This window comes from Sparassis crispa (genome assembly GCF_003851025.1).
Source record: "Sparassis crispa DNA, contig_000003F, whole genome shotgun sequence".
NCBI classification, from domain to species: Eukaryota; Fungi; Basidiomycota; class Agaricomycetes; order Polyporales; family Sparassidaceae; genus Sparassis; species Sparassis crispa.
In genome coordinates, this window is record NW_020939750.1 from 984,192 (window position 1) to 1,004,505 (window position 20,314).

The 20,314-nt window shown below is 53.9% G+C and overlaps 9 protein-coding genes across 9 annotated transcripts; 5 read left to right on the forward strand and 4 right to left on the reverse strand.

Moving 5' to 3' along the window:
* Window positions 1-39: 39 nt before the first annotated feature.
* Window positions 40-2,952, reverse strand: SCP_0403840 (Pre-mRNA-splicing ATP-dependent RNA helicase PRP28; the record flags this gene model as incomplete). The annotated part of the gene is made up of 11 exons (XM_027757120.1): window positions 40-155; window positions 224-240; window positions 364-433; window positions 492-684; window positions 743-854; window positions 904-1,340; window positions 1,400-1,599; window positions 1,656-1,820; window positions 1,874-2,575; window positions 2,636-2,825; window positions 2,878-2,952. 11 exons carry the CDS (start codon window positions 2,950-2,952, stop codon window positions 40-42), a joined length of 2,277 nt encoding a protein of 758 aa, XP_027612921.1.
* Window positions 2,953-3,188: 236 nt separating this feature from the next.
* SCP_0403850 (predicted protein) lies at window positions 3,189-3,959 on the forward strand (the record flags this gene model as incomplete). The annotated part of the gene is made up of 5 exons (XM_027757121.1): window positions 3,189-3,320; window positions 3,375-3,601; window positions 3,685-3,754; window positions 3,817-3,896; window positions 3,947-3,959. 5 exons carry the CDS (start codon window positions 3,189-3,191, stop codon window positions 3,957-3,959), a joined length of 522 nt encoding a protein of 173 aa, XP_027612922.1.
* A 353-nt stretch (window positions 3,960-4,312) lies between these two features.
* Window positions 4,313-5,244, reverse strand: SCP_0403860 (predicted protein; the record flags this gene model as incomplete). Its single annotated transcript, XM_027757122.1, has 3 exons — window positions 4,313-4,892; window positions 4,985-5,042; window positions 5,106-5,244. The coding sequence occupies 3 exons, from the start codon at window positions 5,242-5,244 to the stop codon at window positions 4,313-4,315; spliced, it is 777 nt and encodes a 258-aa protein (XP_027612923.1).
* A 196-nt stretch (window positions 5,245-5,440) lies between these two features.
* SCP_0403870 (Dbl domain-containing protein) lies at window positions 5,441-8,771 on the forward strand (the record flags this gene model as incomplete). The annotated part of the gene is made up of 5 exons (XM_027757123.1): window positions 5,441-6,309; window positions 6,365-7,133; window positions 7,187-7,999; window positions 8,055-8,116; window positions 8,168-8,771. 5 exons carry the CDS (start codon window positions 5,441-5,443, stop codon window positions 8,769-8,771), a joined length of 3,117 nt encoding a protein of 1,038 aa, XP_027612924.1.
* A 382-nt stretch (window positions 8,772-9,153) lies between these two features.
* SCP_0403880 (Probable asparagine synthetase [glutamine-hydrolyzing]) lies at window positions 9,154-11,493 on the reverse strand (the record flags this gene model as incomplete). The annotated part of the gene is made up of 11 exons (XM_027757124.1): window positions 9,154-9,244; window positions 9,303-9,342; window positions 9,398-9,516; window positions 9,570-9,646; window positions 9,700-9,741; window positions 9,791-9,941; window positions 9,996-10,098; window positions 10,150-10,440; window positions 10,500-11,064; window positions 11,123-11,271; window positions 11,328-11,493. 11 exons carry the CDS (start codon window positions 11,491-11,493, stop codon window positions 9,154-9,156), a joined length of 1,794 nt encoding a protein of 597 aa, XP_027612925.1.
* Window positions 11,494-13,443: 1,950 nt separating this feature from the next.
* Window positions 13,444-14,877, forward strand: SCP_0403890 (Syntaxin-like protein; the record flags this gene model as incomplete). The annotated part of the gene is made up of 9 exons (XM_027757125.1): window positions 13,444-13,473; window positions 13,531-13,686; window positions 13,748-13,984; window positions 14,063-14,171; window positions 14,223-14,305; window positions 14,358-14,477; window positions 14,532-14,617; window positions 14,674-14,803; window positions 14,869-14,877. 9 exons carry the CDS (start codon window positions 13,444-13,446, stop codon window positions 14,875-14,877), a joined length of 960 nt encoding a protein of 319 aa, XP_027612926.1.
* A 1,863-nt stretch (window positions 14,878-16,740) lies between these two features.
* SCP_0403900 (Kynureninase) lies at window positions 16,741-18,406 on the forward strand (the record flags this gene model as incomplete). The annotated part of the gene is made up of 5 exons (XM_027757126.1): window positions 16,741-16,852; window positions 16,927-17,026; window positions 17,098-17,320; window positions 17,384-17,775; window positions 17,836-18,406. 5 exons carry the CDS (start codon window positions 16,741-16,743, stop codon window positions 18,404-18,406), a joined length of 1,398 nt encoding a protein of 465 aa, XP_027612927.1.
* A 146-nt stretch (window positions 18,407-18,552) lies between these two features.
* Window positions 18,553-19,469, reverse strand: SCP_0403910 (Kynurenine formamidase; the record flags this gene model as incomplete). The annotated part of the gene is made up of 2 exons (XM_027757127.1): window positions 18,553-19,273; window positions 19,324-19,469. The coding sequence occupies 2 exons, from the start codon at window positions 19,467-19,469 to the stop codon at window positions 18,553-18,555; spliced, it is 867 nt and encodes a 288-aa protein (XP_027612928.1).
* Window positions 19,470-19,763: 294 nt separating this feature from the next.
* On the forward strand, window positions 19,764-20,149 carry SCP_0403920 (Plasma membrane proteolipid 3; the record flags this gene model as incomplete). Its single annotated transcript, XM_027757128.1, has 5 exons — window positions 19,764-19,793; window positions 19,847-19,851; window positions 19,908-19,986; window positions 20,038-20,054; window positions 20,107-20,149. 5 exons carry the CDS (start codon window positions 19,764-19,766, stop codon window positions 20,147-20,149), a joined length of 174 nt encoding a protein of 57 aa, XP_027612929.1.
* Window positions 20,150-20,314: the final 165 nt, after the last annotated feature.

Genomic DNA, 20,314 nt, shown 5'->3' on the forward strand with positions numbered 1-20,314 from the left:
ACACCCCTTGCATTTAGCATAGTAGAGGCGGCTAGCAGCTCAGTCCTGGTCATCCACATCCCTCTTCCTCTTCATTTCCTTGGACACCTTGTGCTGCGCTGCCTCGTGTTTTGCAAGTTCGATCGGCACCTTCGACACGGGACTCTTCGAAATTTCTGTGAAGAAAAGATGCGTTATCAGTGCATTGGTCAAATGGCGGAAGCACATGATAGATGTGCCGTACCTTGCTTGAGATCGTACCTGCCGAAAAAAAGATCAGCATGAGATGGTGAAAGAGATAACGACATTGACGGTGAAATAGATATGTGTTGATACCATTGCGAAGGTGACACGATAAAGTGCAAAAAAAAATCAAGAACGCACATCACTTCGTCGTCATCGTTCGTCAGGAATGTGATAGAGGTTCCCTGTTTGCCCGCACGACCAGTACGACCTAAAACACGAAGCTACATTCAATGGCGTGCCTGCAAACTGAGATTTAAATGACAAACCGATACGGTGGACATACGCCTCGATGGTATTGGCCATCTGGTAGTTAACTACTAGACTGACATCCTGCACATCGATACCACGTCCAGCAAGGTCGGTCGCAACCAGAATGTCCGAGTCGCCGGATCGCAAAGATTGGAGGGCCGCCTCTCGCTGTTCCTGGTTCTTGCCTGAGTGCAGTGTCGCTGCGCTCCACTGACAAGCAATTAGGGTCAATGAACCCGAACAAGTGGTCACAGAAAATGATACGTACACCAGCACGTTGGAGGTCTTTGGCGACCATATCCGCAGTTTTCTTCTGATTGACAAAGACGATGATGGGCGCAGCATACACGCCACTGTTGAGAATTTCCAGCATCTTGTGCCTAGGCGTCTTTCGTCAGCTTGAATGAGAAGTCAAATCTTCGCACTCACTTCTTCTTTTCGTCTCCATTGACGAACTCGACCCTCTGGTCGACGGTGTCGACGGCCCTTCCTGCTTCGCCAATGGTGATAATTGCAGGCTTTTTCAGATACCGCTTCGTCAGACGCTCGACGGGAGGAGGCATTGTTGCCGAGAAAAGTGTCGTCACTCTGTTCCGGCCCTTCTTGATCATTGTCTCTCCATCCACATCCATTTGCTCGCCTTGGTCCTCCCCTTCCATTGTGTCACTCGGCAACTTGTCTAGGATGAATGTGAGGTCGACCTCGAACCCCAGATTGACCATCCGGTCGGCTTCGTCCATGACGACATACCGACACTGCGACAAGACGATGACATGTCTCTCAATAACATCCTTGAGACGACCAGGGGTAGCGATGATAATCTCAGCACCGGATCGCAAGTTGAATTGTTGCTCTTCTACAGCGCGCTACGAAGTAACGTGTTAACGAGGTGGTACAATCACGATGTGCGAGAAACAAGACGCACCCCTCCAACGATGGACACACAAGTGAATCCCAAGGGACCTGCAAATCTCTTCGCTTCTGACTCAATTTGCTGGGCCAATTCACGGGTGGGTGCAAGAATGAGGGAATAAGGACCCAAATGTCGATTTTCGTCCGTAAACGGGGGTAGTTTTGAGATGAATGCCAACATGGGGATGACAAATGCAGCCGTCTTTCCGGAACCTGTTCGAATACTCATGCCAAAGTGAACTTTGAGAGCCTGTCGAAAACATACATACCAGTTTCAGCAATACCGATAATGTCGCGGTTCTGTAGACCAATGGGAATAGCTTGACGCTGAATAGGCGAAGGATCCTTGTACCCGATCTTCTCGACAATGACGAGAATCTGCTCTGGGATGTCTGACTCGGCCCATGAGCGGATTGGATGTGGTATCTGTCCACCTGGCGAAGTTTCATAAGCAAAGGACAACACCGATACCGCAGATAGAGCCTACCTCTTGCGGCGATGCTGAAGTCTTCTCGGAAGATACGCCAGTCCCGTTCCTTCATCTCATCCAAAGCTTTTTCAGTCCAGTGTCTCTCATCTAGACCGGCCTTCAGAGCCTTTCTTCGCTCAAGTGGATCTACAAGCTGCATCCCTTCACCGCCATTCTTCTGGCTGTTGTGCGGTACACCACCTCCATCGTCCATTCCAGCAATGTGTCCTCGTCCGAACATGATTTGCGCGCCCTGTCGTTGGCTCCCTACGGCTGAGGGTGTCTCCGCAGAGTATGTGTCATCTTGCTCGTCCCAGTCGAAGACGAACTTGCGATCGTTCATCTTACGAATCTTGCGCTTCTTCTTGTCGACACCAAGGTACCGTGAACGAATGGCAGTAAGATCGCTGTCGGTCATTGGAGGGGCATAAGTGTCGTCTGAGGAAGCCGTTGCTGAAGACCTTTGAGTTGTTTCGTTGGATGAAGGTCCTAATGGCACAGGCGGCGGAGGCATGGACGAAGAAGCAGATGAGCCGCCAGTCGCAGGGCCCGTTGGCGGTGCCTTTGCACGGTCAGCTCTGGGACCAGTAGGGACACCCTGGTAGGAGCCTCCTCGTCGGTCATCATACGGACGCCTGTCTCGATTGTCACGGTTATCGCGACGTCCATACCGTTCTCTATCCCTGTCCCGGTCGTGGTCTCTGTCGTATCTGTCATCATCTGTAAATAAGGAAGTCGTTACGATGGGTGCAACCGCGGGATGAGATACAACGGACTGACATCGACCGCCGCCCCCGTACCTAGAAGCGCGTTCTCGCTCTCTCTCCCGCTGCCGAATCTCCTCCGCCTCCATCTCTAGTATTGCCCTATCCTGTTTCGCTCTCTCCTCCTTTTCACGCTGATCTTTGATCTCTTGAGCACGCTTGTCAATTGCAAGCTGGGCACGCTGCTCTTTAGTGAGGAACTTGGGCTAGACGCGCTTACTGAGCAAATGCAGACCGAGGAGGTAAGTATCCACACACCTTTGAGGACGCCTCTTTCTCCGCCTTCTGTTTCTGCAGCAACGATTCAATAGACAGAGGCTGAGTCGCAGCCATGATAATGGAGGTGCACTGGCAGTGCAGGTCGAATTTGGGTCGAATTGCAGCTTGGATGATGCTGCAGGTGACAGCCACGTGCTTGCTGCCATGTTTTCCCGACAACTTGTCCTGGTCCAGTGCTCAATAATCGACGGCCCCGCGTTCAGGCTTCGTGTGCGGCCACTCAGCACTCAAGTCTTGTTCACGACGGCTTAGACTCATCTGCAAGACACATGCAATCCTTTACTTCAAAAATGGGGCATTTGGAAGATTTCCGTATGTTTTCTCCGCGCCCCGAGACTCCAGAACCGGAATCGCGGCAGGGACGCAGAAACGGCGCTTCAGGTGTGCAGCTTCTGGACGATGATGGAGGAATATCCCAGCAGGTCTGTCGCGTTCTTACATGCGCATAATCCTAGGCTGAGTTCATACTATCCTAGTTGGAGTTATGCTTGAAACATATTTTTGCAAAGTACTGCACTCCACCACCTCCACCCCCTACGCCCACAAACAAGCGAATAGAGCTACTCATTCCTCCTGAGGGCGCGTATCTCTCCCCTCAAGGTTTGGATGCTTGGGCCCGGGATACGAATGGTGCTCCGTTTGACGACGCAACAAAGGAAGAGTTGACGGAGTTTCTGGACGTCACGGATGAGGGTTGTCTAACGTGAGTTTTCGTTGCAGTATATTTACCGTTTGAGTTGCCAAGGCAATTGCATATGCGACTTCCGAGTGCTGATTGACGCTCAGGTTGAAGGGCTTCATGCAAGTATATCAGTTGCAGACGGAGGCCGACGAGGAGGAAACTTGGAGGGACTTGGTGAGTTCTTTGAACACACAAATAAACCTTAAAGCCTAAAGCTTGATGGCGTGCTGTCACAGTCGGCTCACGGTTTTGATCGAACATTGAGGCTTGTAGCCACCCGGCGAGAAGAGATGGACTGGGAGAGCACTATCTCATTGTAAGTGTGCAGCAATTGCAGTGAACGTGGCTAAATCGCGCTTGCAATAGCGAAACATTCTAGTGACAGAATGTGCACGCACACATTGGACTCTCATCGTGGGACCGCACATCATACCCTTTACCGTCACTGATAGTCATATACCTGAGCAGCAAAGGTCGATGGACTTTTTGATTTGACTCAGTCTGTCGTGCACCCTCTCTGCCTACCGGCCATCGATGTTACTGACCATGCCATGTCATGTACGAAGATTATAGTTATTTCATGTACAAGAACAGTTCGTGGAGACAGTCACTGTCGTCGGCCGGCGAATGGCAAGTACTAATATCCCACCTTGCTCGTTACACGACATCACAGATTTTTTACGCCGTGGTAATACGTCGCGCGTGTGGAGCTACCAGGTGCCAAGTGCAACACTAGCAGCTATTAGTGCTCCGATTGAGCGTCAATTTCCATATCTCTATACCCTCCCATTCTTCTTTACTCCATTTCACTCCGCCTTTCTCCATAGCCTTTACTAGTTTCCTGTGTGCAACACGTTCTATCGTGAAGTTCCAAACGTGTTTTGCGTCATACAGAGCTTGATCGATCACAGAAGAATCGCGGCGTTCAATACAGAGATAGACCGGGGGCGAACGATAGGGAGAGAAAGTGCACGAGAGCGCGCTGAGAGCGTGGAGAGCACGCAAAAGGGGTGACACAAGGTCTGGGGTATAGAGGGTATCGGAAGATATGATGAGATCGAAGGGCGGCCCAGGACGAACGCTATCCTCATTCTGTGCTCCACGAGGAAGGGATGGAGATGCAATGACGCGTTCATCGTCCCAGACCCATTGGTCCGGTGACACCGTCCAGTCCAGGACACGCACATGGATAGAGCCACTGTCTGGTGAAAAATTTCCAACGTTGCGTGCGACATTCGCCATGAGGACGGAGTCTACGACATCAGGCAAATCGGTAGACCATACATCCCAGCCGATGGCACTCAGAGCAAGCCTGCAACAACGAGAAAGGTTGTGGTCGAGAACAGTCGATGGAGGGTGGTTCTGATAAAAACATATTCCACGCTCATAAAAGCAGAGACGCACGCGGATAGTCCTACTCCGCTTCCAAGTTCTATAGCTCTCAAGCGCCGCTGTCCCGCAACTATAGGGCGAGAGGATTTGTTCTTGAGGGCATCATCCAGATACAAGGACAAGGCTTGCGCGCCTAGCCAGAGCGCGGTACCGTTTGTCGCGCCGTTGTCACTCTGGGCGAGATCAAAGAAAAGATGTCGAAAAGGATAACGTAGGAGAGGGAGATGTTTTGTGTGGTGGGCGGGCAGAACGTGCGGATGATTTGAGAGCATACGTACGGTAGATGGGTGTTCAGAAGCAAACCTGCCACGAGGCGGGCGCAGCGCTACAAAGCAGTTCATACACCCTTCGCGTTGCACCGTCGGCGTTGCTTCCACGTTTCTTCTTCTCCGCAGCTCTCCCAACCTGTATTAATTCGCCAGTCCTGGATCATCGCTAGACGTTGCAGCCGTCGTTCACCATCAGCCCATGAAGGCTTTTATCAACCGCTTCATCTCCAAAGAGAGGGACAGAGACAAGGATGGCTGCAAGGAGAAGATACCCCACCTCCCGCCGCTCATAGAATGGCCTCCGCAGCGCGCGACTTCCACCCCCAGCTCCGTAGGTTCCTCCAAACCCCTCCCAGATCTGTCCGTGCGTCCATTGCCTCCGATAGAGGAACCATCGTCGACCGACTCGTCCTCTACACCAACGCCGATCGCACCAAATACACCGTTACCTTCCGCAGGACCGTCGCAAGATGTAGCTCCTGATTCAAGCAAGGAGCCATCTGGTACCCCACTACCACGCTCAGAACACGACTCTGCAGGCCGTAGTTCACGCAAGACCACTAATGCAAGCATGAGCACGGCGACAGGCAACAGCACAGATATCCAGAAGAAAGTTGCATTCCTCTCTCCACCCCCCACTCCTGGTCCCACGTCTGACCGCTCCCTTCCTGACGTGGAGGCGTCCACGTCCTCTGCTTCAGCTACTGCTCCAATGAAGAGCACCGTGTCGCGTTTTCAAGCAAATCATGTCAAGGAGACACGAGGTTCAACATCTACGGCTGCGTCCTCCAGGACCGATGTTACTTCTACCCTAAAGGCGAACAAGCAAGCTTCGTTTGCACGTGCGACAACGTCTCCGTATCCTCAAAAGAACCTCGGAGATGGTGCGTCTATTCACCAGTCGTTGCGTTCTGGGACGCCATACTCTCAAATGTCCAACACGAGCAGTAGAATTCTTTCTGCATCATCGTGGAGCGAAGTCGCCGAGGAGGATCTCGTGTCTAATATTGGGCAACGGGAACGTACACGACAAGAAGTACTCTGGGAGATTGTAGCAAGCGAAGAGCGGTATGGCTAGCGCCGTCCCTACGTTCTGCATCGCGTTTAATCGTCTATGTCACAGATATGTTACGGAACTGCTCAAGATGAAAGAAACATTCATAGAACCGCTGCTTCATCCTTATTCTGCTCCCATGCCCGTACTGTCACCGACTCCACTGGATTACGAAGATTATTCCCATTCAGATACCCCCCGAGAATCCCTAGAAAACCTTCCAATCGCTTCGCGCTTTCTTTCACCTGTAGGATTCCTGTCAGATTCACCTGCGCCATCGACGCCGAAGGACGATGGTCACCCTAATATCGATGGAGAGTCGATGAACTCAGCAGAAGAGGACGAGGCCGATGATCGTATGGGTGCAGCGTATCACTCGTCTCGTCAAATGAGCACAGCAGCAAAGCATAGCCATCCCCGTTCGCCGTACGGTACTTCAGCTATGCGATCGGGGGCTGGTAAGTTCGGAACAGCGGTACCATTCCCTTCGCGTTCACATCAGTCCTTACCTCCGCCCGTTCGGCCTAATCCTCTGGCGTCATCCACGCAATCGCTGGGCAGACAGTCTTTCATGACCGAGCGTGGGGGTGACGCCTCAAAGTCGACCACCACAGGAGGGTCGAACGTCCTACGGAAATTCAAGAGGAGCAACGCAGCAGCTGCTGTAGTTAACCATGCAGTACCTTCAGCGCAGCTTCCGGAGGACTTGCGGATATGCCTAGAAGTTATTGAGGGTGGGATTCTAGACGGGAATTTGCGGCTTAGTGATGGTTTGCGGAAGAGGTATGACGAACAATATCCTCTTGTGCGCTCACTAGCGGACGTGTTTGTGTCTAATGTAAGTCAGATATCCGCCCTGAACGCTACCGTTCCGTTGATTGATATGGGTAGTCTCATATCCTGCATGGGTATGCCACGTACGTCCTCCACTTGGAGCGGGCACTGGAGCAGGTAGACAATGCCTTGTCTAACGCAAGCGCTAGTAAAAAGCCAAAAAAACAAGACGCTGACCAGTGGATGAAAATCTGTCAGGCGCTGCAGAGGCTAGAGGTGATTGCTTCAGAGAAGGGCGAGACTGGTCTCGCAATTTCGTTGTCGAAGCCCTTTCAGCGATTACTCAAGTACCCGCTTCTCTTCCAAAACCTGTTGTTCCACACCGACCCCAGCACTTTCGAGTACGAGAGCACTCTGCAGATGGTAGCGGAGGTAGAGACGATCGTGAGGAGTATCGAGGACGAGAAGATCCAGAAGGAGGAGCGAGATAAGACGAGAGATGTCTTTGCTCGGATTGAAGGATTGGACAAAGTCAAACAGCTCATGGTTCCGAAACCATCGAGAGTGCTGTTGGAAGAACGGCCTGTCGTTGGCATCAATCCTCTCACTGACCCCACAGCTAAGCCATCAGGTCCGCCCCCCGTTTCTCAGAACCCCAAGGCAGTTCGCGGTAAGACTTCGTTCAAACGGTTGAGCGACGTTCTGCAATCGGGAAACAATGGGATTGGCGGAAAAAAAGACCTTTGGCTGGTAGTATTCAACGACGTCGTGCTAAGATGTCAGCGCACAGGCACGACATCGTTGCCATTGGTTGCGGCGACAAATTCGCGCACCAACTCACTACCAGAGTTGCAGGGCAAGGCCAAATACGCGACAACTGGTCGGCGGAGCGCGCATACCAAACCTCGAAACATGTACAAGTTCATCAAGGTTTGTCTCTACCGTTTCAAGGTGTTAGGCGGGCTCACGATTCGAACATGTGTAGATCGAGACATGGGCTATCGGAGAGGTAGTGCAGCCTCGAGAGGGAGTTGTGTCGATGGAAGAGTGAATGCTTGCCTTTCACTCTGTTTCTGAAGGCGCTGACACGTTTGACAGTGTCGTTCGCTCACGACAACAGGTCCATTCTGGTGTGCCACAGCCCAGGATAGTCCCACTGCCAGACGATGACGAGGAAGGCGGTGAATCAGACGACTCGGACAGGAAGAGCAAGATGAGCTTTTCTTATTGGGGAGCAGACAAGGTTACTCTGCAGAAGCCTCTCGTCAAAGCAAGAGTACCGTCTGGGAATGGAACTCGGCGAGGAGCAGGTGTTACTGCGACTTCGTACGGCCGAGAATCGTCCGCGAATGCCAAGTTTGGTACTCGATTAGTCTCTGGAGAATCTCCTAACACCGCTCGTCCTGCTAGTCGTCGTACACAAGCTACTCCAGTGAACCGGCGACAACCCCATTCTGACGAAAACCATTCCGTTAAGGCCACCGTCACTCGGGAGAGACCAGCTTGGGATGGTAGCACGCGCTCGCCTATCTCCACCACTCCGGTCCCCAAGCGCGCTCGCAACACTTCACAAACAAGTGCAGCGACTCGTACGAATGTGCCTAACAAGCTGTCTTCCCCAGCACCATCTGAGGATTCCGGTGTTGGTTTCTACCGTCAAATTGTCGCCCAAAACCCTTCGCTCAATCGCCTGAATCCCTAGATGCTTATATGAACCCCACCCCTTCTTCCTCGTCACGTCTTCATGGATTTCATTCACGACCAACTTTACTCACTGTCCTTATGGTCCGCACGTGTCTCCTTAATGTGTGCTTATCATGCTTTTTCTCTTCTCTTACCACTGTCGTTGAGTACCCATAGCTATGATACCATATCGCTCCTTATTCTGTCGCGCATTTCTCTCTAATCTCATCACCCTCGTTATGCTTTCTACTAGCGTCATCTCTCCAGCACTGTTCAACGCACATTCTTCATCGGGGACCATCGAAGCACGTTTGGGCCATGATGAACACACTTCGCTTTACTGTCTATTAGCTATCTCTTGTTCTAGATTTAAGATGTATTATCATACCTACGGCATGCCGCTAGCTGGATATCCCATATGCTGCATTATGGATGCTCACACTCCGTCCGCTCGGGTCGGAAGAACAACCCCAATCTCCTCGAGGTATCCACCTGTAGAGAAGTCAGAGACAGGTGAGCTATGTTCTATCGCGCATGTTAGGATACTTACCGGACTGCAGTTTTTGCAGCAGCCTCCAATGGGAACAAGCCTATACAGTAACGCGAATCAGCATGACATGCTAGCTCTGGGGCAAAATATTCTACCGTCAAAAATCTCTCGGATGAAGTACCCTTCTTTTGTGTCAGGCGTATTTTCTGGCCAGCGCTCAGCGCGTTTCTCGAAGTCTTCGTCGGAAACAATCGTTGTGGCGTGGTCTTTGATGCTGCGAAAAATTATGACGCATCTACGCGGCAAACAAAGAAACGTGCAGCTCACCCATCTATCCATGAGTACCCTACACCGTCCGAGAATTGTTCCTTTTGGCGCCATAAGATCGAACTGGGGAGGTAAGGCTGGGCGTGAGGGCTAATTAATTTTTGCCACTGCAAAATCTGTTGTTACTTACCTTGCCATCGGGTGCACAGTCGAAAGCTTTCCGGAGGATGTACTGCAACGGGACGAGGTGAGATCACGGAGGTGGTTCGAAAAAGAATTACCTTTTCCATCTTCGGTCGGCCATCCTTGTCCACTTCCTGGGCAGAGCCTTTGCTGAACATCTTCTCCTTCGGGTCGACGTTTAATGCGACCTCGAGGAAGGCTTTGTCTAGGAACGGGACACGAGCTTCAAGTCCCCATGCCATTGTAGACCTAACAATCACCGGATGAGATTAAAACCAGGGATATGAGGGAAGCAGATTATACTTGTTAGCTCGCAGACAATCAGAGGTGTGGAGGTTTTTGACCCGTCGAATGCACTCTTGATGGAATGAGACAGGATCGGGTGCAGCATGGAAGTAGAGGTAGCCTGGCAACGACGTCAGCTGAAGTACTACGGCCTCGAACAAGCGATCCTGACCGCCAAATATCTCGTCGCTACCCTCACCGCTGAGGACCATTTTAACACCCATGGCCTTAATCTTCCGGCTCAGAAGATACATGGGCGTGCTGGCACGAACGGTCGTTACATCGTATGTCTCCAGATGATAGATAACATCAGGAATCGCGTCGAGACCTTCTTGGACTGTGAAGACATATTCATGATGCACCGTCCCAAGATAATGTGCCGCTTTCCGAGCAGCTAACAGGTCGGGGGAGTTTTCGAGACCAATCGAGAACGAGTGAAGCTGGGGCCAAGATGCAAGGGTATCTGCGAAGGCATCAGGATTTGGTACGCCAAACCCGTGCCAGAACCGCAAAATTTCGCACCGTATTCGGAAACACCATTGCCAATCGGAGACGGAGGACCACTCTGTGCCTCTGCCAATTTTCGCTTTCGCCTCTCTGCTTGTGCCTGGGCAACTTTCTCTGTCTCTCGGGAGGCAATGGCAGCAATCAAAGAACTGTCGAGCCCTCCGCTGAGCAATACGCCGTACGGCACCTCGGACATCAGCCTCTTGCGCACAGCTTCCTCAAGCGCTCCACGCAGAACGGTGAGGTCAACGGGCTGCTCGGGGATTGTCGCCCCAGGACCTTCCAAATCGCCATCCCACCATGACGGTTGATAGTAGCGGCAGGTAGACTTGTCCCGGCTATCGTATACGTGTCCTGGAGGGAACGAGATGATGCTGTCACATTCATCTACGAGGGCCTTCAACTCAGAAGCGAAATATGTTGCTCCAGGGTGTTTTGAACTCCAGCCCTGATAGAGGGTGGTGATACCGATCGGGTCGCGAGCGGCAATGATACGCGACGGAGTAACGGACTCATCGAGGAGTACAAATGAGAACATTCCGTCGAGGAGTGGGCACAAATCCTTGTCATGCTCCTTGTACTGCAAAGCAGAAATAGATTCAGCACTAGCATGGAAACATGACGTGATACATACATACCAAGGGTATAATTACTTCACAATCTGAATGGGTCTTGAACTTATACGAGTTCTTGAGCTCAGCACGAAGCTTGACGTGGTTGTAGATCTCTCCATTGACGGCGAGGATGATTTGTCCATCCGTGCTCACAAGAGGCTGAGCACCGGTATCTGCAGGTCGCGAGTTCAACATCGTCTTCGGTCGGGATGCGGTGAACGGTATATACCGACGCCAACGATGGCCAACCGCTCGTGAGCCAGGATGGTTTGTTTTCCACTGTAACAACCGGACCAGTCAGGACCTCTATGGCGGATCTTCTTGGCACACGCAATGATACGAGGCCTGTCAGAGGATGGCTTCTCTAGCCCGTGAGCGATAACAATCCCGCACATTTCTAGAAACTGTGGGAAGTGTACTGGAAGGCAATTGTTGCGGACTAAGTCAAGCGCAGATTTTTGAGCGAGTCCAGGGTGACTCGGATTCTCCAATGAGCGCCAGCCAGAGACGGATCAGATAAGATAGCACCTCTCGATCACTGTCATCTCACTTCAAATCTCGCGTTGATCTCCCTTTCTACCGAGCTTCCTACTTATGTTCGCTCAGGTTCGCTTCTTGCGGGAGATGGCGCATAAAGGCACTGACTCGTACCTATTTTACGCGATTACATCCACTACGCGAGAATTCTTCAACGCGGAGTTAGCTCAACTACCCCAAGGCTGACAAGATGAATCTTCGGATCTGGTCCCCTCGAAGCAATCATTAATTATTGTCTCAATCTCAGCCTTCTCCTCCATAGTAAGAATAACATCTCTTTGCCAGAGTCTGCATAATAGCTTTGAGTACCTTTCAGGTGTAGTGAACAAAATGAGATCAGCATATAAAGATCCAGGCAGAACACCCAGATTATGCAGTCATGCCAACTTGTATGTTATTATGGCCATCAGCTGTAGGCACAGATAAATTCCTGTGCTCACCACTGTCAAACACCATTGTAGTCACACCTGGAGGCAATGCATCAAAAGCTGCTTCAGGCTACTCATTGGAGACAATAGTTGTCAGTACTTGAACTAATTATTCCAATGGTAACATTTGAAGTATGTAGTGCTCCAAGCTTTGTGGTGTTTGTTGTTCACCATCCTTCATACCGAAACTGGTTTGTGACAAGCCAAGAGCCTAAATTTGAGTTAATGAAAAGCATGGATATGCAGGTGAGCTCCTGTTATACTGTCCCTGAGCACCCAATATCTCTGGTGATTGACCTTACAGAAAATGTTGACATCCAATAAGATAGACCCACTACTACTATCGTCACAGCGTGACACATCAGGTGCCTCAGCCAAAGTCTGTCACGGTGGCACAAGATTTTGGGAGCCTAAATTCTCCATCCCTCCCAGGCTCCTAAAACCAGCCGTCGCTACTCGCTCCTTTATCATATGTTTTAAGAGATCATGTGATATATATATTTTATGAGACTTACCCGATTGAGCGAGAAAATAGCCGAACAAGAGGAGGAGAACACTATAGGACGGCTGGCCTATAATGTCATAGGCCAGCCGTCCTATAGTGTTCTCCTCCTCTTGTTCGGCTATTTTCTCGCTCAATCGGGTAAGTCTCATAAAATATATATATCACATGATCTCTTAAAACATATGATAAAGGAGCGAGAACGCTATAGCGACGGCTGGTTTTAGGAGCCTGCATCCCTCCCCCAAAATAAAACAATCTGTTTCTGTAACTAAATCACAAAAATCATCTTCTACCAAGTTATTGCAGCAGATTTTTGACATTTGTCCTGTGCGTGAAGGATTTGGCCATTCAGTGTGTTTCTCCCGCCAAGCGTGACAAAAAAGTCACGTGATAGTAGTCGAACAGTACACCACAATGACACCAATGCAGCTGCGGTAGCTGCCCCAGCAGGATTCTCCTAATGTAGCATGTAGATCCTGAGAACTGCAAAAAGAACTTGGTGAACTCGACTCATGGATCAGCGCTCAGCCTCCACACAACGAGGACGGTCGATCCTAGTGGTGAACATGCCTAGATTGTGCTTAGATGCAGGACATGAGGCAGAGATCGACAGATTCTTCACCGACAATGATAGTAAAATCTGATGTTTACTTATCGGAAAAGACTCGCTGCGCAGAGCGATGAAGCTTTGAAACCAACTTCCCCCGTGCCAAGACAGTTGCGCGTGAAATCCCGCGCAGTCCAATTTGAGGCTGGGCGTCTAAAACGTACTCAACGTCGCACCGCGTCCTTCCCGACTGCGCAACCTATCTCCTCCTTTCTCTCTTTTCTCTTGCTTTGTATCCGACTGCTGTGACTCTCCTTTAAACTTTTCAATGGCTCGTGACAGACTTGCGGCCCTTAGGGTATGTTGACAAGCGATCATGCACGTCAATCTGGAGGCTGACCAGCTGGCTACGCAGGCCCAGAGACAACAAGAACAACAAGAACAACAAGAGCAAGGAGGCGCGCCCCAGGCACACGAAATGTCAGGCTTGCGTTCTCCTGATATTTTGATACCCGCGACCCCTCCAGCTGGGAACGGGGTCACTGACCCAATGGCCGCATTCTATGAGGAGGTGCGAGCCATTTTCTTACTCTCGCTCCTAAATCTCACCGCATAAATGTGTTATGCTTCAGGTGTCTTCCATTCAAGATTCAATTGCTACTTTCAGCGCAAACGTAGCTCGCATCGGTGACCTCCACTCGCGGACACTGAATTCCACCGATGACGGCGCGAGCCACCAGAATGCTGCACTCCTCGACGACCTGATCGCCCAGACGCGTGATTTGAGCAATATTTTAAAGCAGCGGATCCAAGCATTGGCAGCTGCACCCTCGGCGCGTCCACAGGACTCGCGCATTAGGAAGAACCAGGTCAGCTCTCGCGCATATGTTTTAGCTCACGTCATTACTATGAGATAGGTACTAACATCGGATATCACTGAATCTTAGACTGGACTCTTGCGATCCAAGTTCGTTGAGGTGCTACAGAATTACCAGCAGGTGGAGCGGGATTACCGTGCACGGTACAAGCAACGTGTCGAACGGCAGTTCAAAATTGGTATGTGTGCTCTGTGACATTCTGGCTTTCTCTCTGGTGACGGGTACTCAGTGAAACCTGATGCTACACCGGAGGAGGTCAACGAAGTGGTGAACGACACCGATGGGCGAGGTGAACAGGTTTTCGCGCAGGCGGTGCGTCCACTCCCCTGTCACCCTCGATTCACCTGATGCGACAGTCTTTCAGCTTTCGGTGTCGACGCGATATGGCGAATCGCGAGCCGCTTATCGGGAAGTGCAGGACCGCCACCAGGATATACGCAGGATTGAGCATACACTGGAGGAGCTGGCGCAGATGTTCAATGACGTGAGTGTCCAGGTATTTCCGTATCTACGGCCGTGAACCTATTCCTTCGTTCAGATGAGTGTACTTGTGGAGCAACAAGACGAAACCATCAACGCCGTCGACACTACTGCGGGCCAGGTCGAGGAGAACACTAAAGCCGGGTGCGTCCTGATAAATCTTCTTGTATTTAATACGACTCATGACTCCCGCCATGCAGCTTGGACCAAACGACAAAGGCGGTCAAGAGCGCGCGCGCCGCGAGGCGCAAGCGTTGGTACTGTTTCTTCCTCGTGCTCATCATTCTGATCATTGTGGGCATTGTCGTCGGTGTTGTCGTCGGCACAAACGTCAGTAACAGCCACAAGAATAATAGTAATAGTAGCAAGACTCGCTAATTATGTTCGCTCTCCAGCATCACTGAGACTCCGCGCGTATGGGATTACTTCACGACACGAATGATCAGGGGGACACTTTGTTTGACCTGGAATGGGAATATCTACTGGTTCATTGTAATGCTTTTTTTGATTAATCTCCGTATACCACTTCGCCCCTTGCCGATGTCTCACCTGCGTGATTGCCTAGGGTTTCACGTTTGCTTCGTTCAATGGCTCAGTGCTCAAGCATTTCGGTCGTCACGCACGAGCGGAACCCACCTAATCCTATACCTCCTTCAGCCTCAGGCAGTATCGTTATGATTATTTCATAGGGCAAGATGGGGGACGCCGCTGAGGCCGCTGAGGTGGACGGGTGGGAGCATGCAGGGCAACAACGTCGGGGGTTCATCACTGATTAGTGGTGATTACTTTTTTTTGTGCTGCGACCCAAGTAGTTTATTGCTGAACATTCTCCTTGACTTGCGAAAAATGCCAGTTCGATGACTTCTCCGAGCCCTTTTGCAACATTATGTTCTGAACATTCTCTATCATACAATGGATATTCTCGAAGAAGTGACACCATCCGACCGGTCAATCGCCATCACGATATGAATTGCAGGTAGTCTCCCGAAGGCAAACCAATAGTGTCCTTGCTGAGGTGGGGACGGTCACAATATAGGTCGGCAATCGAAACAGACGAATCTGCTGCGTACCACTACAGCGTAACAGGAGATAGAGGAGCCAGCGGAATGAAACATGGACGATGAATAACGATAATGGCGTAACGATATGACGTGCTATGAGTGTGCTGACCCTGCCCCCAAGTGAAGGATTATTTTGTATCTGCTTACAGGAGACAAGGATCCTGTGGCTTGTCAGAGATTGGGGATGGGCCTCTTCTACAAGGAACACTCTGGTACTTCCAGAATGTTCCTTGTGAAAGAGGCCCATCCGACGGATTCCCGAAACCGAGTTGTATCTGAATTCTCAGGGCACGGATAGATCAGGGTAGATGGGGCTGCACTGGCAATATTGGCTTGCTTCAATGTCGTCCATATGCTTGGGCAAACTCATATCCTGCGCACCCTGAGATTATCAAGTCGCAAGTAGGTTCCATAGTTTAACAGCAATCTGCTTGACTGCCATAACCTGAATCCTTTTCGGAAGAGGTAAGATCTGCATACCTGGAGCGTCCCCCAGACTGCGTGCAGCGTACGAGATATCAGCTGGGACCATGGAAGAGTAAATAGCGTCCACCGACGGTACCATTGATGCTTCAGCGGCACCCATTGCCGCCTCAGCGAGAGGCAACACGCCTGACTAGTCCGTAGATTCTACGGTTCAGAATCATCAGCATCTTCCATCACAGTCAACGCACCTCTGCGGAGAACACATCTCATCCGGTGCAACATACTGTCGAGAAGAGTGGATCCCGAGCGGCCTCCCAACAAATTGTGTCGGTCCGTTGTTAAGTTCCCTCTCGACGAACGCCTCAACACGCCTGACTGGTCCTTAAGTCCTCCACGAATCATCGGCATCTTCCATGGCCATCGTAGCTAACGCACCTCTGCGGGGAGCACATCTCATCCGGTGCAACATACCGTCGAGAAGAGTGAATCCCGAGCGGCCTCCCAACAATTGCGTCGGTCCCTTCTTGAGTTCCCTCTCGATGAACGCCGGGCGACATGCAGCCAGTGGACGACACGTATACTGTACCTTTCACTCTGGCCCCCAGCTGACCGCCATGACAGAGCAGGATTGCTGAGAGACCGGATCGTATGTCGTGGGTATAGGGGAAAGAAACAAAGAGGACGCCTACCACCGCGACTCATATAAGTCACCACCACCTTCGAATCGCTTCCGCATCCACACAAACGTTTCAGACTGTACTATCACCCGACCTGACCACGATGGCTTCCCCAGCGAGCACACCCGAGCGCGACCCGCTGGACGCGCTGCGCAGCGAGTTCGTGATCCCGACGAACCGCGCGATGAAGGCGACAGCGGTCGCCCCCGAGCTCGGCAAGTTGCAATCACTCCTCTCCGAGTCCTTCGCACTTCCGGCTGACACCCGCCCGCTTGGCCCTGGCGCGCAGCGGACGCGCCGTGCACGTACCTGTGCGGGAACTCGCTCGGCGTGCTCCCCCGCCGCGCCCGCGCGCTCGTCGACGAGGAGATGGAGGTGTGGGCGACGCGGTGCGTGCCCGCCTTCTCCCTGCGCGCCCTACCCTCCCCGCTGACCGGCCCCCCCCTCACCCGCCGCGCAGGGGCGTAGAGGGCCACTTTGACCACCCGCACGGGCGCGACTGGGTGCGCATCGCGGACCTCGCGCACCCGATGCTCGCCGAGCTCGTCGGCGCGCAGGAGGCGGAGGTCGCGTGCATGGGCACGCTCACCGCGAACCTGCACCTCATGCTCAGCACGTTCTACAAGCCTACGGCGGAGCGCTACAAGATCCTCTGCGAGGCGCGCGCGTTCCCCTCCGACCAGGTCCGTCCCCCCCCTCCTTCCCCGATCGCTCGTGATCGCTAATGCAGGAACGTCCGCGCGCAGTACGCGCTCGCCTCGCAGGTGCGCGCGCGCGGGCTGGACCCCGCGGACGCGATCATCGAGCTCGCGCCGGCGGCGGGGGAGCACACGCTGCGCGAGGACGCGATCCTGGGCGCGATCGCGCGCGCGGGGCCCGCGCTCGCGCTCGTGCTCTTCAGCGGCGTGCAGTACTACACCGGCCAGCTGTTCCCGATCGCGCGCATCACGCGGGCCGCGCGGGCGCAGGGCTGCGTGTGCGGGTGGGACCTCGCGCACGCGGTCGGGAACGTCCCGCTCGCGCTGCACGCGTGGGGCGTCGACTTTGCGGTGTGGTGCTCGTACAAGTACCTCAACGCGGGCCCGGGCGGGATCGGCGGGATATTCGTGCACGAGCGGTGGGCGGACGAGCCCGTGCGGTGCGTCTCACCCCCTTCCCCCTCTCTCCGCTCTGCATGTTGGCTGACTGGCGCACGCAGACACGCGGGGTGGTGGGGCCACGACGCGGCGACGCGGTTCGAGATGCCGCCGCGGTTCGCGGCGATGCGCGGCGCGCAGGGGTTCCAGCAGTCGAACCCGTCCGTGCTCGCGACGGCGGCGCTGCTCGGCTCGCTGGAGGTGTTTCGCGCGGCGGGCGGGATGGGCCCGCTGCGCGCGCGCTCGGTGGCGCTGACGGCGCGGCTGTTTGCGCTGCTGCGCGCGAGCCGGTTCTTTGTGCCGCTGGTGCCGCCCGGGCAGGAGACGGCGAGGGAAAGGGTGGGGGTGACAGTGATCACGCCGGAGGACCCGGAGGGGCGCGGGGCGCAGCTGTCGCTCGTGTTCCTGCCCGCGGGGCGCGGGGTGATGGGGCGGGTGATGGGCGGGCTCGCTGCGCGCGGGGTGGTGGGGGACTCGCGGAAGCCGGACGTGATACGGCTGGCGCCGTGCCCGCTGTACAATACGTTCGAGGACGTCGAGCGGGCCGTGCGGGTGCTGGACGAGGTGTTGGAGGAGGTCGAGAGGGAGGGCTCGACGGGGGGCGCGGACGAGGGGGAAAGAAAGCCCGAATGACGGGCGGCGAAGTATGTATAGAAGTAAGTTATTACAGCGCTGTATATCTATCTAGTTGGGTAGTGTCGTGTGCGAGTATTACTATGGAAGAACAAGATACGGAGGTCCTAATTTACAATTTCTGTAGTCCGTAGACGGCGTGTGGGTCACTTCTGCACGTCGTCGGCGATGAAATTGGCGACGATGGCGGGGTAGACCTCGCCGGCGAGCAGCTCGTTGTGCTCCTCCTGGAGGTCGTCCCAGTTGCGCTGCACGGCGCGGGCGGGGTCCTGGCCCTGGACCTGGTAGAGGTCGTGGAGGTGGGCGTAGATGGCCTCGCTCTGGGCGCGGTCGACGAGGGAGTCGTTGGGGGAGTGGAGGATGAGCCAGCGGATGTGGGCAGCGCCGGGGCGGAGGGCGTATGTGGCGGTGTTGAAGGGGGCGTACGAGTCGCGGTCGGTGAAGGTCTTTTTGATGAAGCTGTCCTTGTACGCGGGGAAGGTGTGGAGGAGCAGGTCGATGTCGTAGAGGCCCTCGGAGAGGACGACGGCGCGGGTGGCGGCGAGGAGGGCGGGGGAAGGGGCGAGGACGGGGTAGGCGGCGGAGGAGCGGGGCGGGGGGGCGAGGAGGATGGAGGAGAGCATGTGGGCGGAGCAGCTGTGGGCGAGGAGGTAGAGGCGGGCGGGGTCGTAGGGGGGCGCGCGGGCGGCGGGGCCGGGGCCGGGCCAGGTGAGGAGGAAGTCGAGGAAGCGGCGGAGGTCGGCGGCGTGGGAAGGGTGGAAGAGCGGGGTGATGGGCGTGGTGAGGCGGTAGTTGGGCACCGCGACGGGGCAGCGGGTGAGCGCGGCGAGGCGGCGTGCGAGCTGGGCGTGGTCGGCCTTGTCCTCGCTGGCCGTGCATCAGAGAGCACTCTAGAAAAGAGCGGGAGAGAGACTCACGAGCGCCATGCACCGCCGTGGACGAAGCAGATCAGCGGACGGGGCGCGGGGTCGTCCGAGTGAGGCACATAGAGGTCGAACGTCTGCAGCGGGTAGCGGACGCCGGCCGACACGTACGAGATGTTGGCGTGTTCGTGGAGCTGCATGACGAGGAAAAGAGAGTGGAGAGCTCGAGCGCGAGTGGAGGGCGAGTTTTGAGGCGAGGCTGGGATCCGATTGCAGCGCGGCGCTCGGGCGTACGTAACCTTTGACTCACATGCGTCTCTCAACGTCGAACGTACGTCCAACCTTGGTCGATGCTCTCTGCTGTCCCGCCGGCTGGAGGCTGTGACGCGGGCGCCAAGCTCGGTCCAAGACTCTGACGTCACCCGTCCCGACCTCTTATAAGCTTGGGGCCTCGCAGCGTCCCTTCCCAGCTTCTCCCTCATCCTCCTTTCACCATGCCGTTCACCGCTTCTGACATCTGCAAGGTCCGTCTCTCTTTTCTTTCCGACGCCCTTGACTCTTTCTCACTCCTCTCCAGATCATGTTCGTCTCCTCTTTCCTCCCACCATCACCGCGCGTCTTACCCTAATTCTCCGCAGCTTCGCCATTATCTTGCCGCCCGTCGGCGTGTTCCTCGAACGAGGCTGTGGCGCCGACTTCTTCATCAACATCCTGCTCGTGCGTTCCTTCCCTTCATCTCCATCTCCTCACCTCACATCTCTCTCACAGACCATTCTTGGATACATGTACGCCATCCCCGTCCCCTTTTTCCACCCACCTCACATTCTCTTCCCACAGCCCGGGAATTATCCATGCTCTCTACATCATTCTCAAATATTAATCCCCGTCCCTGTACTCTCCCTCTAACTCGCTCTCGGAGACGAGCAAGGACTATCGACCAGATGTATCCTATCCCGCACCTGCACCTCATAGCTTTATGTACTTTCCGTGAATGATACCCGTTCTTTCTCACTTGCCTTTTCCGCAATCGTCGATCTGAATCTCG